Genomic DNA, 19,894 nt, shown 5'->3' with positions numbered 1-19,894 from the left:
TTACCTTACAGTCTCCCCCAGGTCAGTGCCACCAGCATCATTTACAATCACAGATTCCTCACTTCCACTGGCTTCTTCATCACAACCCTCAATGACGGCACTGTCAGCACCACTGACACTGACCTATTCTTTTGCCTTCCGACCATTTTGCCTGCTTCCACCAGCTCCGTCATATACATCCTCTATGTCAGTACCTTTAGGACAGCACCAGGTTTTGCTGACATTGAGACCTCCACGAATGCCAAGTGGAATGCTCATCCATTCACTAAGGAGAGTTATACCGCCTCTTCAAATTTGGACCATGATAGACCTGTATTTCCTCCACAGTCTTTCGGGTCTCCTTTTAGATCACACTCTAGTGATGCCAGAATCAAGGGACAAGATTGGCATTTTTACAAGGAAGTCCTTGTATTATGCCTATCACCCTCATGGGCAGTTCAAAGAGTGGAATCCCCCTTTGGCTTTATTGCGCATCTTGGACTGCCCCAAGAGTGTCTAGACCACTGTTGGAGTCTCAGTGTAGGAGATGATTGCATTCTCCCTTTCTGGAGACTTCAAGGGAGGATCCTCCTACCATCCCTCAATCCCCTCCTTTGCTGAAGTCCACAGAAAAAGATGCAAGAGAAGAACATCTAGGTGTTCCCATCAGCATATTTCATCTTCTTCGATGCATAAGGCCATCATCCCACAGTTGACATCACCCTCCTCCCCACCCCACAGCCAATAGAGGGCTTTAAAGTGTTTCAGGACCTCATGGCCACATCTCTAGGATTGCAGGAAGAGGCTGGTGCAAGACCACCTACAGAAGTTTTTTGATATCTTACAAACACCTACCACAAGAAGGGTTGTCCGTCCCATTAATGAAGCCTTGGCAGATGCTGGCCTCTGTCCTGCCCATTCTTAAACATGTGGACAGGTGTTATCAGGTTTCTCAGCAGGAATTTGATTATTTCTTCACCCACCCTGTCCCAAAATCCCTTGTGGTTATGGTAGCCAATGACTGTTCAAAGCAGTCTCATCCTAGGCCACTCCAAAGGATAAGTTTAAAAGATTGGATTTATAGTGCCTTTCTGGCACTATCAATCGGCCTATATCACTGTGCTTCTTCAGATGATGGTGTTGAGTTATCAGGCACTGTACCTTTATTAACTGGTGAGCAGTTTCCAAATTGGGGGACAAAACTGCCTGAAGAATACAAAGAACAGTTCTTGGCCACGATCTCTGAAGGACATCTCACTGCCTGAACATCGCTCAAAGTGGTCATCAGTGTGGCCAACACTACCTTGTTGTGTACAATGGATTGTATATGTGCACAATCACGTAGGAGGAAGAACAGTTATTTACCTGTACAGTAACTGTTGTTCTTCAAGATGTATTATGCACATATACATGCTTCAATTCTCCTGCCTTCCCCACTATTCGGATATTAGATAGGCAGTGGTCTGAAGGAACAGAGAGGGAAGCTGCAGTCACACCCCTTGTATGCCATCAGTCTGAGCACGGGGAGAGCAAATGTTGCCTGTTGTGCTGCCTGGTGATAATGCTGGCAAAAGTCTTTGGCTCAACTGCATTGGGCACACTTATACTTACAGTGAAATATATATGTGCACAACACATCTCGAAGAACAATAGTTACTGTACCAGTAAGTAACTATTTTTTTTAGCACTAGTTGTGGGGTGGATTTTGGTACAATTAAATAATCCATAAATTACATCAGATCTAAATCCTGCCTTACATTATCATATTTCCTGTTATCGCTGTGGTATCTTGTATGGCTTGTCATCAACTCAAGTTAAACATTTTTTCTCCAAATGCTCTCCACTGCCATCATTTTCTGTTTCTGTTAACAACTTCACCATCCTCTCTGTTACTGAGACTCACAACTTGGCGGTCATAGATTTATAGATTCCAAGGCCAGAAGGGACCATTGTGATTATGTAGTATGACCTCCTATATAAAATAGGCCATAGAACTTCCTCATAATAATAAATAAGAAATAATAATAATTAATGAATAATTAATGTAATCTTTCATGACAATTGTGCCCTTGAGTGTATTTCTTTCTTCTGCACATCCAAGCCATGAGCAAATCCTACCTGTTCCCTTCATAATATTTTTAAAAAATCTGACCATTTCTATCCATCTTAACAACAGTCAGATTATTTGTTTACACTCTGAACATCTTCAACACCAACTAGCATAATTTCTCTCTCTCTCTGGTCTTGGGTCCCAGCTTGCCAAAATTTTCTTTGTTATCCAGCACTCAGACCATTTCAACCCCTTCATTGATTTCTTATTGCTCTACAGGTATGAAGTGCAAACTTCTTGTTCTGGCTTGTAAAGCCATACATCACTCTCTCCTGACTTCAATTGCCACCTGCCCCCTTTGCTTTCTGCGACTTCCTTTGTTCTACCAGACATGCCAGTCTTAATGCCCCCTTCATTACATTCTCCCTCTTCTGCTTCTTTGCCTTCTTTCATGCATCTCTTTGCATGGGACATCCTTCAAATTCTTATTCATTAAGGTACCACTCACTCTTTCCTCATTCAGATCCCTCCTAAAAGCGCAATTCTGTCCTGAAGAAGATGAATATTATGTTACACTAATAAAATAATACCAACAGGATCTTATAAAGTGGGCAAGGCAAAACGCCACATTTATTGTAAATACAGAGCGAGAGAGAAAAATTAGGATATGCAATTCAATATTATTTCACTACCATTCCTTATTCATTCACACATTCATTCACACATTCATTCTGCAGAGTTGGTATAATTACCAGCTTAGAGGTTGCTCATGGCAGAGTACTGGCCAGGTAGTCTACACATGAGGGTAGAGCTGAGTCCTTGTCAGATGCTCATCCGATGCTCCTGGAGGGTGGTTGCAGAACTGGACTCAAAATTTTCAGTCTTTAGAGTCTGTTCTTATAGGATTTTGTCCTTATACAAGTCTATGGGAATTGCTTCATTCTGCTGATGTTTGTTTGAGGTGATTTTCAAACGGCAGGTGGCACATTCCTGATGACTGAATGTCTGAGTGTTATCTTGTTCTCGGAGTCTTCAGCCCTCCATGGGCGGGCGGGCGGGGGGGGCACTTGGGTGGATTCCAGCCTGCCCTCCGGTGGTCATCCGGTTTTCTCTAGTCTGCACATTCTTCAGCCAATCGAGACTGAAGTTGTAATTCCTAGGCTGGCACTTCCCTGACCATTCATTCTTTATCTAAATCAAGCATCCATTCACATACATCCTCTATTTTAACATACATTTATCACTTATTACTTTACTATTTCTTAACTTCTAGCAACTCTCAGGATGTTGCAAATCTACTTAAACCTTAACATATATAGCAAACAAGTTAAGAGCTGTGTTCTGTTTTAAAGAACAATTACAGTTGTTTTTGAGAACAGACTTTCTGTTTTAGGATGTGTTAACACAATTAGCAGTTTGGCCTTGCATGTTTCTCACAGAGAGGGAAAGACACAGAAATGGAAAAGCAAGAGGCCTAAACTGTGGGGAATTCAATTGAATTCAATCTTACCCCTTGTCTCTCTTGGCCTCAGACTTGTTATACACATACGCTTTATGGTTCTAATACAGAAATTCCCTGATATGGTCCAACAATAAAGACTCCCTACCCCAGATGTATCAGTTTATATACATGCCTAAACTAAGTAGCCACATGATCTGATTAGTGTAATCCTTTTCCGACCTCATTTCTTCCATTCCCCTCATTTGTTTACTACCCTCACTTGTGTGTCATACCTAAACCTACACTGTGAATTCTTCAGGGTTGAGACATGGGGCCCAGCATACTTTTGAGTGCTAAAAAATAATATATCATAATAATATAGGGTGTTAATCTTGAGGCCCTGCTAATTAAGATTAACATTAATTTAGGGCTAAAATTCAGTGGAATGTAAACACAAAACTCTGGTGGCTGAGGGACTGGCAGCTACTAGACTCCCATATTATTTGGAGAAGTGTCCATGGTAAAAATTGTAAAATATTGGCAAATGTGGTGACAATGGCCATTTTAAGTATGGCCCACTTCCTTCCACCTCAACCCCTCCGAGAATCCTCCTGCTACTGCCTGATTCCCTCCCTTTACCCTGTCACCAATGTCTTCTGCTGCTTAGCTTACCTTCTTCCATCTTGTACCCAGCACCTGAGTTGTTCTTTGTCCTCCTGTTGTCTACCTCCCTGTTCTTTCCATGGCTCCAGAGCCATCCCTTCATTATAGGTATCAGTATGCAGAGTTATATTTGGTATTATTTGGTACCTGATGATCCCAAGGTAATGAAACCATCATATCCCTAATATATCAACAGTTTTAATGTTAAAATTAAGCATTTAAATACCTTAAACTGCTAAACGTCTTCATGAATAAGTGAATATAAACCAGTTAATCTCTTATTCTGGTTACTGAAGTACTTTTAAAAATTGTCAACACAAGATGGCACTAAACAAATGTAAAACAATTCATATAAATACAGTACAAGAATTGATTTTACATGATTAAAAACAAAAGTGCCATACAAAATTTCAACAGAAAAAAACAACAGTGAAGTAAATCTGTGTTTAACTGGGCAGTTAATAAACACTCAGGGTTATATGAAAGCTTAGTCTTGTTCATCTTTAATCATTTACTTTTAGTAACTGGTGCTTTGTTACAGAGATTCACTAATTAGAATGTTTAAGCTTCACTGCATTTACTAATTATGACTTAAATAAAAGATTATCTGAGATAGAAGAGTGACACATATTCTTAATATTCATCTCTCCTTTCATTTTTAGTTTTGTAAACTGACACAAAGCTATGAAAAACTACAGTTACACCAGATAAAACAAGATAGGGTTCACGGTAAAGAAATATGTGCAGAAAATCTGGAAACTCCATTTGAACTGAGCAATTTAAACCAGAAATTGGAAGTAAGTATATTTTGCTGTTATCTAGTATATCCTCAGGATTCATACTTGGTTTACAGTTTCAGGCTGTAAATCCCATAAGCATGTACAGTGTTCTGTATACAATATGGAAAGAACTGTGTGTTGACAGTGTTTTCTGTTCTTCAAAGGCATTAATTTTATTAATACTGTTTTTAGTCCTGTTAATATAGATCAGCCAGCTCATAAATTTAAATTTGAAAGAAACAGTTACTCTGTCCCTGATCTCTGAGGGACATATTATTCAATAAGGGAATGGTTCAGAGGAATTTTTGCATTCAGGGGGATGTTCTAGGCTTTTCATGTTTTGGTCACTATTAATTAGTTTTAATAGATTTCAAGACTAGAAGGGACAATTTTGATTATCTAGTCTGACTTCTTGCGTAACACAGAGCATAGGATTAACTCCTCCCACCTACAGAGGATTGTTCCTGCCTGATAGGGCATATCACCAGCCCTCCAATAGAGGTGTGGCTATCTCTTCCACATGGAAAAGCCCATACCATTATAAAATCTGTCAAGCCTTGGAGCCCACCAGAGTGGCTAACAGTTGTTACTACGAGAGTAATGCATGGTTTATGCATCCATCTAGGGCTAAATATATATCTTCCATGACACTTTCAGAACCTGCTAATCTGAGAATGACCTTATCCAAGGTTTGAACATGAATACAATGCAACACAGTGCTACCAGTTGGTAAATTATGCAGTATGAAAAATGAATGCTTGGAATGTGTTCAGCAGAGTCTAGTTTTAAGAAAATAATGACTGTATTGAAAATCTACTGAAGCTCAGCAATACTTTACTAGTTTCTTGAACCAGCAGTCCTCACTTTGTAGTCGGATGAATATGCATTGTATCTGATGTTGTGAAGAAATAAAAGCTGTTTATATTTGCTTATAATTCCGAAACAGACAGTAGTAAAAGTATAGAAAAATTATGGATCAATCAGCTTCATAGGGCATAGATGCAGCAAACAGAATCTGACTGTTCAAAATTCATAATTACACTGAGATAGGAAAACTGCACAAATTTATCTACGTCTCTGGAACCTACATTTCCATTTGGAAAAATGAAGTTCCTAGTCTTGGTTTTAAAGGTATTTGGGGGGGCGGGGGTTGTGTGTAAATCAATGCATTGTTACTTTGATTCTTTAGCCAAACTGAAAAAGCAACAATCTCCAGTAGCTATGGAGTACTACTAATTATTTTATTGGGTATAATCTTCAAAGTCTAGTTATGAATATTTAAATTCGAATACTTTTAAACACCTAACTAAAGCTCCGTTACAGAAATATGAAAATAATAGAAATTGCTAATCAGGTTTGGGTTTAAATTCTGTGGACTCAAGGCAGGAATTCCTCCTACCACTTAAAAAACTTCACAAAAACCATTACCAGAATGAGCAGCAAAAAAGGGCAAGAGAGGAAAAGTTTCCCCCTTAGCTGCCCTCCCACATTCTTAAGAAAAAATATAATTCTGCACTGAAATTGTTCATCTGAACACCAAGAGCCTGACTTACTACTGCATTATTCCAATTTGTACTGGTGTAACTCCATTGAAATCAGAAGAATCACACTGTATAAAACTGGAGTAACACAGTGGTGAATCAGGCCTCTAAGGTCTACAACAACTGAAGATATATGAAACTTTAAACATTTTTCTAACATTTTACTTCAGTTATTGTGGATATTATTCAGCGTGCTCAGAATAACAACTTTTTCAACTGCTGGAATTTTCTCCTGTTGCAAGAAAATGAAAAACTTTTTTTTTTGCATTTCCTGACTTCTTTTCTTTCCACAGATTTGATTGTCCCTCATTATTAATAATAAATATATATTAATTACACAAGTGACTTTTCTTAGAACTATAAAAAAAATCTGAATGTTCATTATTAAGAGTGCACTAGTGCAACTTGGAGAAAAATGATTTCAAGGCTTAGTGACCTTGTGTTGCTTTTTTCAGGAATTTAAAGCAAAATCAAGAGAATGGGATCAGAAGGAGTCACTATATCAAAACCATCTCATTTCTTTAGATGCTCAACGAAAATTATTGTCTGAGAAGTGTAATTTATTTCAGGTATAGTTTCTACCTTCCTGCTTTAGAAAAATATTAATTGAACCATGAGCTCAGCTAAAGAGCTATTTTAACTAACACTAAAATGTTTCTAAAACACTTGTTTGCAGCGGTGTTGTAGCCGTGTTGGTCTCAGGGTATTACAGAGACAAGGTGGATAAGGTAATCTTTTGTTGGACTAATTTCTGTTAGTGAAAAAGGTCCTACACACTCCTATCACAACATGCAGTATATCTCATCCAGTGCACTAAGTGCCCTAATAACAACTGTGTGGGTGAAATGAGACTATGTTCTCAAATTAACTCACACAGAAAAATGATAAAAGACAAAAGCACCATATTGCCCCTGGGTGAACACTTTTCAGAAAACAATCACTCCATATCTGACCTCTCAGTCCTCATTCTCAAAGAATCCTCGTCACTTTAAAAAGATTCATAATTTTGTTAGACACTAAAAATCATGGACTCAATAAAGACACTGGATATATGGCTCATTACAACAATCTATAACCCACTAACCTCTTTTGTTCAATGACTGCAGAGATGTTAACTGCCCACTTCACCTTGAATGGTCTCTTACGTGTTAACTCTTTATGCTAAACAATCTATTCCACCTTGTATTTAGCTGTGACCTTCTGAGTAACTTTCCCAGACCTAAAGAAGGGTTCTGTGTAAGCTCAAATGCTTGTCTTTATCACCAACACAGGTTGGTCCAATAAAAGATATTACCTCACTCATCTTGTCTTTCTAAAACACTGCTAAATTTACCGTGACTCTAAAGAAGAATTAATATGCACAAATTGCTGTAAATCCAGGGGAATCCTCTCTGAAACAACTAATACTTGATACTTGGAGTAGTTTTTATTTAAGTTTTTCTTATATATTGTGAATACGTACCAAGTGAGTATTACAAATATTTGGAATAGATAAATATGGAAAAATAATGTATACTCAGTTTTGCTTTAAAAAAGCATGATGCATATAGGGTCTTGCTCAGGTTCTTGTCTAGGTGGTACCTCTTCTATGCTATTTATTAATATACAGTTCATTAGGATGATCTGTACTGCAAGAAGACTTGCAAAGTAAGTAGTGCAAATTATTAGTGTTCATTCAATAATTGTCTATGTTGATCCCCATTCATGAGAACAGTGCGACCCCAGAATCCAAGCTCAAAAATCTTCTAGAAAGTAATGTTTGATGTATCCACTCATCCTTCTTTCCTTGCACTGATTTCTGGGATTGTAACAGTTGAAGTGGCTTGACACACTTTCCAGTCCTCTTGACCACCAATGGTTCAGCAAGTTGTCCTCTGTGCTCTCCTCATTGGCTTTGAGGTTTACTGTTTTGTTTATATAGTTACTTGGTCAGTCAGTTTTTAATTTTTTAATCTACTTTAGCACAAAGGGTACATTTTTTTGGAGTCTTGATAGATTATACAACTATAAAAGCCTTCTTGCCTAAAGACAGGTTCCATGCCATCCAGGAGATAGGCTCCAGGCTATCAGAGAAGAAGAAGGCTTGCGGAGAAGCCTGGCTGGGGCCAAGATCTGGGGTGGACTGTTCCCAGTCAGGGCCTCCCTGAGGGAAGGGAATAGTTTATATTTCTTTGCATTTATTTATTTTGAACTTTGGGTACCCGGGGAGGGGTGGAACTGCTATGTGACCTAACTGGAGGGCTAAATCACCTGGAAGGTATTGAAAGCTGGATAGATCAGCTGAAGGCCCTGAGAGAAACAGAGGCCGAATCTCTGCCATAAGAAGGCATGCTGGCATTGAATATGGCCACAGACAGATAGGTGCCTAAATACTTTTGTTGATCTAGCACTTCGTGTAATATGAGGCTAAAACCTTCGGTCAGTTTACCTGAGTTTAGACGGGTGTTGAGCCACCAAAAGATATCAGAACACACAAAATAGGACCTAAGACAATCTATAGCATGCCTTTTCACTGCCTCCATCAATGAAATATGCTACTTGTAGTTCTGTACACTTTTTTATGCAGCATTACTCTTTCAAGTGAGCTCTAGACCTGATGCCCAATTTGAAGGAGCAGTCCTGCTGTCATTTTTCAGCTAATTCAGACCCATCTTCTGGATAATTACTGCTGCTTGTGAATCTTCCAGGAGTGGGGATCCACATGGTCAATTCTTGAAACAGTGAAAGTGGTTACCATAGTAACTGATTTTCCAAGGTGACTGTGGATCCATAAACACTGCCCACTTTCCCCAACTTTCAGTTGAAGGATTCCCTAATTAGTAAAAGGGACTACAGGATGGTTGGAGGCCAATCCCATTATACCCTCAGCTCAGATCCCTGTGTAATAGTACTTTCTAGAAGATTCTGAAGGTACAATTATTCCCCAGCTGAGTGGATCCATGTGGGCAATCATCTCAGAGAAGCACAGTTACTATGTAACTAACTGAGTTTTTTATATATGGATCGTGTGGTGTTAGCTTAAAAGTGAAGGGCAAATTTCTGCCTTCAAATGCACATACACAACTCTTATTGAAGTCAATATATTGGAGGGCAAAATTGCCCTCAACTAATTATTTTTCTGTAGCTATGTGGTCCAAATATATCATTACATTCACATTAGTATTTACTCACATTATTGTCTATATCTTTCCCTTCTAGGGAAATAAGCACAAGAAGGGAAAACTCTTTGAGAAATTCTGCAAACTTAAATTTTCAGAGTTTCGACTACATTCTTCCACTGAGGGAAAGGGATTTGAGGCCCAATAAAGACAAGAGTGGAACATCCCTTGTCCTTTGGAGAAGCAGCAAGGAAATCCTCCAGCGTGCACGAGCCTCTCTGTGGTGCTCTATCCAACTCCCATTGTAGTTAATGAAAAGACCGCTATTGATTTTATTGGTAGTGGTCTGGACTAAATGGACGAAATATAGTTTTTGAATTTCACTGAAATTATTTCCTTGTTCTATAGAAACAGACACAGAATTATCAATTCCAAATCAGCAATAAGAACCAGAAACAGGAAGATGTAGCTACCTCCAGCCAATCCAAAATTGAGAGGGATGAGTTCATCATTGAAAAATTAAAGTCAACTGTGAATGAAATAGCAATGAACAGGAATAAGTTACAAGAGGAAAATCTAAAACTACAACAGGAACTAACAGTGTACCAAACACAGTGCCAGGTAATGACTAGTAATGGTATTTCTTCTCTATAAGTACAGTGGAATAAAGCTAAAGGAATTAATGTTGAAGCATTAATTATTGAGGAATACATTTTCAAAATTCCTTTGGAACACTTGTATGGAGGATGATTATGTAAAGTACATTCATTCTTTACAAAACCCATAATGTGCTTCCAGATGTGCCATCTTTTGAATGACACACAAGAGAAAACAAAAATGTTTTTGATATGCAGTACTGTCATTTATTTTATTCTTGTCTATGTTTTATTCCTCACACTTTATACTTCACCAAAGAAACCCAGCTTCATTCACTGTATCTTGTGTATCAATGGCTTTCATGAATGTTGTTCGTCTGGCTTACGTAGAGTAGTACACAAGATGCTATGAACTTGTATCTAAGGATCTAGAAAAAATGTATGGTAATATATTTTGTTATAGGCAGATCTGGTAGCGCAACCTGGTATTAGGGTTGCCCACCACCCTTGAAGCCTGTCGAAGTTGTGGTAGCCTGTCCCCTGGTTTTGTGGGATTCAGTGCTGTCCAGAATCTCTGCAGTGCTATATACTGCAGCCCCATCTGCGATATACCCTTCTTTCCCTCAGCTTGCCTTCCATGCCAGAACTTGGGAGGGTATCCTTGGAAGGCAGTCTTACGGGTATCTTTTTTAGTTCTTCTTTGACTAGGGTCTCTATGGGTGCTCCAGTTCTGTGTGATTTTTGGTAGCAGTGTCAGCTATATAGGGCTGTGTGGGCAAACTGCCTTCAGTTCCTTCTCAATCACCTAGGCCTCTGATAGAGTATTTAGCATGCCCACGTTAGAGCTGGTCAAGCTTGCCTCTGACTTTCAGTTAGTTATAGTGTTTTGTTTAATTTAATGTAGTATTTAGTATTTATTTTCTTTATTCTTGAGAGTCTTTACTTATTTCCCTGATCATCCTCTCACCCTCTCCTCCTGGGACGTCGCCCTCCATTTGAGGAGATATGCCAGAATCATTGGGACTCAAGCATGTGTGACATTTATGCAAATTATTTGCAAATATCTAATTAAGTCATTTGCATGTATGCAGATTATTTGTATATACACATACATTTCTGCTTAACATCTAAGCATCACAAAACTTGGCAACTGTGGCAGGAGGGTGGATGCCTGAAAGGTGTATTGGAGCTGCCTTGGTGGGGAGGTAAGCTGCAGCAGGTGGATTTGTGGGATGGTCTGGGGGTTGTATGGGTGGAGGTGGCTGAGAGATGCTGGGCCATATCTGAGGTTTATGGAGCTGTTTGGACAGAAAATGGGGTAACTGTGGTATTGTAAGGGAGGCTGGATGAAGCTGTGTTTGTAGGAGTATCCAAGAGGGAGAAGACGGGGGTAAAGTCATTGCATGAGGGAAGATGAGTGGTAGCTTAGGGAAGATATGTTTGTGAGGGTGTCCAGGAAGATAGTAGGGGAGGTGTCTGGGAGGAAGAAGGAAAGAGCTGGAGAGGGTATCTTGGGAAAGTTGGGATGAACCGAGTGGGGCGGTGAAGGGTTGGGGGAGAGCTGGGTCCTATTGGGAATGAGGGAGAGAGGAAGCATGGATGAGGGGGACTGGCTAGTTACTATGGTGGGTTGCCTGGGGCTTGTATTGGGCCCCCCTCACCTTCTGTCCTTCCCACCATTGATTGCCTGCTCCTTCTGGCTGCGTTTTCCCCCACTGGGATCCAACAGGGAAGCAGTGAGCCAGAGGCCAATTGGCTGCCTGCTCAGGGGGAGCCACAGCAGCCGAGATCTTAGAGTCATTGTGGAGAGTTCTCTGAAAACATCCATTCAGTGTGCAGTGGCAGTCAAAAGAGTGAACAGAATGTTAGGAATCATTAGGAAAGGGATAGGTAATAAGACAGAAAATATCATAATGCCACTATATAAATCCATGGTATGCTCACATCTTGAATACTGCATGTAATGCTGGTTGCCCATCTCAAAAAAAGATATATTAAAATTGGAAAAGGAACAGAGAAGAGTAATAAATATGAGTAAGGGTTTGGGACAGCTTCCATATGAGGAGAAATTAAAAAGGACTAAAGGGGGATATAATAGAGATCTATAAAATCATGAATGGAGTGGAGAAAGTGAATGAGGAAGTCTTATTTATACACCTTCACAAAACACAACTAGGGTCTCCCAATGAAATCAATAGGTAGCAGGTTTAAAATAAACAAAAGGAAGTACTTCTTCACACAACGCACAATCAATCCGTGGAACTAATTGCCAGGGATGTTGTGAAGGCCAAGCGTATAACTGGGTTCAAAAAAGGATTAGATAAGTTAATGAGGATGGGTCCATCAAAGGCTATTAGTCAAGATGGTCAGGGATGCAACCCCATGCTCTAGGTGTCCCTAAGACTCTGACTGTCAGATTTTGGGACTGGATGACAGGGGATGGATCACTTGATAATTGCCTGTTCTGTTCATTCTCATTGAAGCACCTAGCATTGGCCACTGTTGGAAGTCAGGATACTGGGCTGGATGGACCATTGGTCTGACCCAGCATGCCTATTCTTATGTTCTTTAACAACCATAAGCCATGATTAAAGGTCATTCCTGCAGCTTGTTGAACTCAGTCTGAGCTGTGGTCTGGAAATATTTGAGGTGTGGCCTGTATGTGTGTGTGACACTTGGCAGGTCTGCATAGTTCAGGTGGTGGTAGTGAATTTACTAGTGGTAATGAATTTATATGACAACTCAGTCACACACATCTAACAAAGAAGCTGAACAGGTACAGGGAAGAGTTGAGTAGAGTTGGTTGGAAATTTTGGAAAATACTAATTTGTCAAAACTGACACTTTTTGCAGGAAAGTGTTGGTTTTGACTAATTATTTGATTAAGAAGAGTTCAGAAAAAAAAGTTTTGAAATTGTCTAAATGTTTCTTTTGATATTTTCAGCACAAAAAAAAATCCAGTTTTCCAGTTTGAAATTTCTTTTTGATTTGGAAATTTAAACTAATTAGAATAAAAAACATTTTGAAATTATCAAAACAAAATGTCTAGTTAAGGCACATAGTGGACAAATGAAGCACTGTTTGTGAGAAAAACTGCTGGCTTGCGGAAGGTTTAAACATAGCTGCATTCTGGGTTCTTTGAATTATAAACCTTGTTATTGCTTTTATTATTTAATATCCATTCCTGCTCAATTCCAAAGCAGGAGTTATATGATTATAAATATAGTAATAAGAATTTACTGGGTTTGTGTCCACTCACTATCGCCTCACAAGGAGCTGACAGATTCCTGGAATCCAAATCTTTCCTGCCTCTTTAGAAGCAATGACAGTGTTATACATCCGAAGAAGTGAGGTTTTTACTCACGAAAGCTTATGCCCAAATAAATCTGTTAGTCTTTAAGGTGCCACCAGACTCCTTGTTGTTAGTGTTATACAGGGAATTTAGCTGAAAAGCATGCAGGATCCAGCAGCCAAACTAGAAGGCCTTGCAGAATTTCTGGTATTTATAGTAAATGCTTGACAATACATTCATACATTTAAAATCAATTCTTAAAAGAATCAAAGTCTAAGGTAGCCATGAGTAAGTCCTTGTAGCCTCTATTAAGAGTTTATTAAATTTAATATTTACTTGGAAATGCTCAGAGATGCACTTCGGTGTTTAACTAAAGCTTTTAACCCTTTAAACAAAGGGCCAGTCCAGTGGTGGAGTTGTAGCACAATACTTGAAATGCTAGAGATCCTATATACAATTAAAGCTTGGTCCACCCCTCTCAAGCCAACAAAAGCTGTGAGAATTTAGTCAGTATGCCCAACTCCTGCAGGAGAGAGAGAGAGAGTGCTTCACATCACTTCAGCAATCCTTTCAGACAAAGAAAACCACAGTCCTCTTTGGTTAGAAGAAAAGTCACTCTAATCTGAGACCCCCCTTCTGGGGGAATAAAGCTTTTGAAGGGACTCACTTGCAATAGCTGCTCTGGATTCACTTTTCTGAGATGTAAATTTCCATCATCATTTTTGAAGGTTAAAAAGCTTTCTTTTCACTTTTAAATGTATTGAAATAAAACAAAGAAGTGATGAAAAACACTAACATTTTCTTAGCATACTATCTTAAAGGCAAAGTCTACCACCATTGGAACATCCTTGTTTCTTTTATCCACTACTTGGTTGTGTTTTTTTTTTTTTGCCATTGCTCAAAAGCTATGTTTTCAAATTATATGCTCATATTTTGGTATAATTATACTGGTTATAATGAGGGCTTATACATAGATATTATTTCAAGCATAATACCGTTGCCCTTTTTGACCCAAGCAGCTAGTCGGGTTTGGGGCCCTATGGGTGTTCCAGTTGGGAATAAAAATTGGTGTTAGGTAATTCTTTGATGCAGTTTTGTGTATTTACAAAGAATGTACAAAGTCCTGTAATCTCTGAATGCAGAAGGAATCAAATAGCAGGAAACAGCTTATTTTGCTTGCAGCACCAGGAGCACTCTTATCAGCCTGCATTCTCTGACCCAAAAGTCTCTCCCCAGGTTTCTTCCAGGATCAGCCACCGTGCTCCTTTAGGCTGTCTTTTTCTTGTCTGTTCTCAGCTTATTAGTGTAATCACACACACACACACATGCTTGCTCACTTCTGGGCAGATTCACACACTCCTTTTGCCTTACGGGGGGCTTCTGCTTCCAGTTAGGGTGAGTTCACACCTATCAGTCTCAATCCCATAACAAGCTTTCACCAAGCTCATAACAATATGATGTTTACATTTCAGTTGTTTGTCACATTTTTAATTCCAAGAAATGAAAGGTGAAGTAGGATCAACACTAGAGAAGTCCGAGGGCAAAGCTCAATAGTGATGGTTTGAAAGCGTGTATAGTTGATGCTATAAATAAACTGTCATCTCTGACTAGATGCAGATAGCTTTGGAGATGAATGAGTGCATGTTTTAGCTAGATAGATTCTACTTCAAAGTGGCCTCTGCATGTTCCCACATGTGGAATCTAGTCACATACACTGCAAGCTTCTGGAAGCTTCTAGAGAGTGTCTGTTGGAGCCATTCACCTCCACCTAATCTTCTCCTTATTCAGGATTCCCAGGATATAAAATGTTAGACCTCAATGTTAGGAAAATATAAAATACCACTAAATGGTACTACTGAATCCTGCATCATAGAGTATGATCTAGAACAGTAGTTCTCAACCAGGGTTCTTTGGTCCCCTGGGGGGCCACGAGCAGGTTTCAAGGGGTCCACCAAAATAAACTGGGCTTCAGCCCTAGGTGGTGGGGCTCAGGGAGGGAGCGCCACCTCTTCCCCCTGTCACCTCATTGGGCCACCCAGCCTGCAGGTCAGCACCAACAACAAGTTTCACACTAAGTAAAAAAAATAATATTCAGTTTTTATTTTTGTATGTATATTATCCTTTTCTTTTTATATTATATATGTATATGTGTGTGTTTAGCTGTATAATTATCAATTTAATACAGCTTTTAATATACTGGATATGCAGGAAAAACAGTTGTGGCACAGGTGGGTCGTGAAGTTTTTATAGCATATTGTGGGGGCTCAGAAAGAAAAAGGTTGAGAACCCATGGCTAGATAGAACACACTGAAGCAAACTGAAACTGTTTTGGAAAACTTAAATAAAATGAGAAGTTACCATAACACTGTAGAAGGTTTCCTAGGAATATGTCAGAGATAAACGTATCCTAGCAATGCATGACCTAAAGAACTTTAAGTATCTTATTTTTGAGCGACATTTCTGGAGAGAGAGACTGACTGTTGAAAACCTTACAAAAGCAATGCCTACTCCAAAATAGGAACTGGCCTCAGAATAAATTCAAATTAAATATGTAATGTAAAGTATATGTCAGAATATTTATGCTACAAGAACATGGAATTTAAAGCCACTATTGAGTCATTTTAATCATTTATTTACTTAGAACGTGGAGGCAGGACTTTCAGAGATGAGAAATGAGCTGCAGTCACATGATGCCCTCTGGAGAGGGATGGAAGCGGAATTTCAGCAGCTGCGTAAAGAATTATTCAAAATTGGAGAATGTAAGAACATCCAAGAAAATCAAATAAAGTATGTATTTGAAAGACATCATTTACATTGTAAAGAATTTGTGAGCTAAATAACGTTTTTCTTCCCTTTGGTTTATATTGTTTTTTTTTAAAAGATATTGTAGATTAGAAAATCAAATTCATGTTTGAATTAGTATTTTAGTAATTTTATTTTATAAGATTATAATCAATAGCTACACACTCAGTTAAACAGTTTTCATGATGCTTAATTGTTTAAAAAATATATTTTATATGGCTTTATATGCTCATTTGATTAAAGGAACACCTTTCCTTTGGTCTAGGTACTCTAACACCGTTTTAAAAAATGCATTGATTAAAAAAACAAGACTCTCTAACACCCCCTAGCTAGGCTAGTAAACGTGTGTTTTGCTGTAGCCATGTGGCATTATATGGCATGTGGGTTCACAAGTGATTTCAGGATTCTTACAGCAGACAGGTGGTCCATGGATCTACCAAGCTCCACCCTGGTTTAGGTGACCAAATCTTCTCCCTTTTCCATAAGAGGGCAGCCCTTCCCTGATTGAATGGTGAGGCAAAAACTCCGTAAGCTGTGGCTCATGGCATTGTCTGCCCACTTGATGGGTTTTTCTCATGCAGGGAACAATTTGACCCTCAATATTTATTATTAATGCTTTTTTATTTAAAGGCTTCAATCAGCCTATGCACAATGTATTCAGGAACTGGAAAACAAAAAAGCAGAGCTATTACATTTGGAACAACACCAGGAAATTCAGCAAAAAGAGCTAAAAAAGGTATTTCACATTTGTAAATATTTTGAAATCTTAGTTGTAATAGAGTTGGGGTTTTTTTTAAGTATTAAGGCAAAATCATGACCTTGCTTATACGAATGCACTAAAGTGCATAAGAGAATAGCTGTATTTTCACAGGTAAGAAGGAAGCGTATGTGTGTACTGTGTTCCCAGAAGGAATAGGACAGCTGTACACTCAACACCACTGTACACTGGGCAAATACCAGAACTGGGCGAAACATGCAAATAGTGGCAGAGACCCATGTCAAAGGGGCACAGTCATGGAAATAACTCCTACACAGACCATTTGGTCTGAGACATAAGCTGCTCTGGCTGAACAGCTGGAGCAAGTTACTATGGGCACCTTGGAATATAATGCACATAATACAACTCAGTGCAGGGCTTCTTTGGTTGAACTTTGTGCCATACTGCTCGTACAGGACCCTGATGAGGTCAGTATAGCAGTGGCATGAGGTGACATATGGCTTGGTGGGTCTCTATACCAAATGTGGCTGTGTTACTCTCTCTGGTGTGTAGGGGATGCCCAGCCCTTTCTTCCCACATACAGCTTATACTATTGACCAGGGATGTGAGCAGCAGCATCTGCAATTGGGAGCAGCATACATGGTTGCTGAAGCAGATTTATAGTGACTTTGGCCTGGTCTACACTACAACTTTAATTCAGATTTAGCAGCGTTAAATCGAATTAACCCTGCACCCGTCCACACAACGAAGTCATTTAATTCGAAATAAAGGGCTCTTTAAATCGATTTCTGTACTCCACCCCGACGAGCGGAGTAGCGCCAAAATCGATTTTATCATTTTGAATTAGGGTTAGTGTGGCCGCAATTCGATGGTATTGGCCTCCGGGAGCTATCCCACAGTGCACCATTGTGACCGCTCTGGACAGCAATCTGAACTCGGATGCACTGGCCAGGTAGACAGGAAAAGCCCTGCGAACATTTGAATTTCATTTCCTGTTTGCCCAGCGTGGAGAGCACAGGTGACCACAGATAGCTCATCAGCACAGGTAACCATGCAGGCCGATAATCGAAAAAGAGCACCAGCATGGACCGTACGGGAGGTACTGGATCTGATCGCTATAGGGGAGAGGATTCAGTGCTAGCAGAACTTCGTTCAAAAAGACGAAATGCCAAAACTTTTGAAAAAATCTCCAAGGGCATGATGGAGAGAGGCCACAATAGGGACTCAGATCAGTGCCGCGTGAAAGTCAAGGAGCTCAGACAAGCCTATCAAAAAACAAAGGAGGCAAACGGTCGCTCCAGGTCAGAGCCGCGGACATGCCGCTTCTACGACGAGCTGCATGCAGTTCTAGGAAGGGCTGCCACCACTACCTCACCTCTGACCATGGATTCTGAGGCGGGGATAATCTCATCAACTACACCTGAGGATTCTGCGGACGGGGAAGAGGAGGAGGAGGAGGACGAGCTTGCAGAGAGCACCCAGCACTCCGTTCTCCCCAACAGCCAGGATCTTTTTCTCAGCCTGACTGAAGTACCCTCCCAACGCAGTATCCAAGACCACGACCCCATGGAAGGGACCTCAGGTGAGTTTACCTTTTAAAATATAAAACTTGTTTTTAAAGCAAGGGTTTTTAATGATTACTTTGCCCTGAGGACTTGGGATGCATTCGCAGCCAGTACAGCTACTGGAAAAGTCTGTTAACGTGTCTGGGGATGGAGCGGAAATCCTCCAGGGACATCTCCATGAAGCTCTCCTGGAGGTACTCCAAAAGCCTTGCCACAAGGTTTTTGGGCAGTGCAGCCTTATTCCGTCTTCCATGGTAGGACACTTGACCGCGCCATGCTTGCAGCAAGTAATCTGGTATCATTGCATGACAAAGCCTGGCAGCGTATGGTCCTGGTGTTTGCTGGCATTCAAGCAACATCCATTCTTTATCTTGCTGTGTAATCCTCAGGAGAGTGATATCGCTCATGGTAACCTGGTTGAAATACGGGAATTTAATTAAGGGGACAGAGGTGGCAGTTCCTACTGGGCTGTTTGCCTGTGGCTGAAAAAAAATCCTTCCCTGCAGTTAGCCAAGCGCGGGGGGCGGGGGGAGAATTGGCCCAGAGCTTTTCGCATTTGGCTAGCAGGGATCTTCCCTGATACCAGCCACGCGGTGGGGGGAGAGATAAAGCGATCATCCAGAGAATTGGATGGGGGGGGTGGTTAGTTTGTTTTCTGCTGCTGAATGTTAACAGGAAAACCGCAGCACTCAACGGGCTTTGCTTGGTATGTGGGAAAGGAGGGCACAGAAGCCGAAAGACAATGGCTTACCATGGCCGCATGCAAGCCGAATTCTGTTGCCCGGATCTGCGTCTGTGATCTCTAGCAGCAAAGACACAGGCACTGAATATTAAGAGACAAAATGCGACCTTGCACAGAAATCACATGTGCTATGTAATGTGAATAGTGTTGGTCACCGTGAAAGAGTATAAGCATTGTTCTGCAAAATGTATCTTTTTAAAAAATTCTCTCCTTTTTTCCCTCCCTCCAGCAGCTTCAAATTCTTCAAGCCTCCCTCCTCCGTCCCGAAGGCTATCACAGATAAGGCGTCGGAAAAAGAAGACGCGAGACGAGATGTTCGCAGAAATCATGGAATCCACTCGCAGTGACAGAGCTCATCTGAATGAGTGGAAGGACACAGTTTCAAAGTATAGGAAAGAAGCCAGTGAACGTGAGGACATGAGGGACCAACGTGAGGACAGGAGGGACGCTCGAGATGAGAGGTGGCGGCAGGAAGATCAGAGGAGGCAGGATGCAACGCTGGGGCTGCTGCGTGAGCAAACAGACATGCTCCGGCGTCTGGTGGAGCTTCAGGAACGGCAGCAGGATAATAGAGTGCCGCGACAGCCCCCTCCCCATGTTCCATAGCCTCCTTACCCAGACATGTAAGA

At 40.4% G+C, this 19,894-nt stretch overlaps 1 protein-coding gene across 1 annotated transcript in view; it reads left to right on the top strand.

Annotated features, from left to right (window-relative positions):
- The window catches only part of DEUP1 (deuterosome assembly protein 1), a 65,933-nt gene that overhangs the window by 8,907 nt on the left and 37,132 nt on the right, over nucleotides 1–19,894 (top strand). The window contains exons 4-8 of the mRNA XM_034759584.1: nucleotides 4,796–4,930; nucleotides 6,909–7,022; nucleotides 9,960–10,172; nucleotides 16,080–16,225; nucleotides 16,871–16,976. Coding sequence (XP_034615475.1) covers nucleotides 4,796–4,930; nucleotides 6,909–7,022; nucleotides 9,960–10,172; nucleotides 16,080–16,225; nucleotides 16,871–16,976 — 714 coding nt within the window. The remainder of the gene's footprint in view (nucleotides 1–4,795; nucleotides 4,931–6,908; nucleotides 7,023–9,959; nucleotides 10,173–16,079; nucleotides 16,226–16,870; nucleotides 16,977–19,894) is intronic.

This window comes from Trachemys scripta, chromosome 1 (genome assembly GCF_013100865.1).
Source record: "Trachemys scripta elegans isolate TJP31775 chromosome 1, CAS_Tse_1.0, whole genome shotgun sequence".
Taxonomy (NCBI): Eukaryota; Metazoa; Chordata; order Testudines; family Emydidae; genus Trachemys; species Trachemys scripta.
Note: the sequence above shows the minus strand (reverse complement) of the source record. Positions and strands in the feature narration are given on the sequence as shown.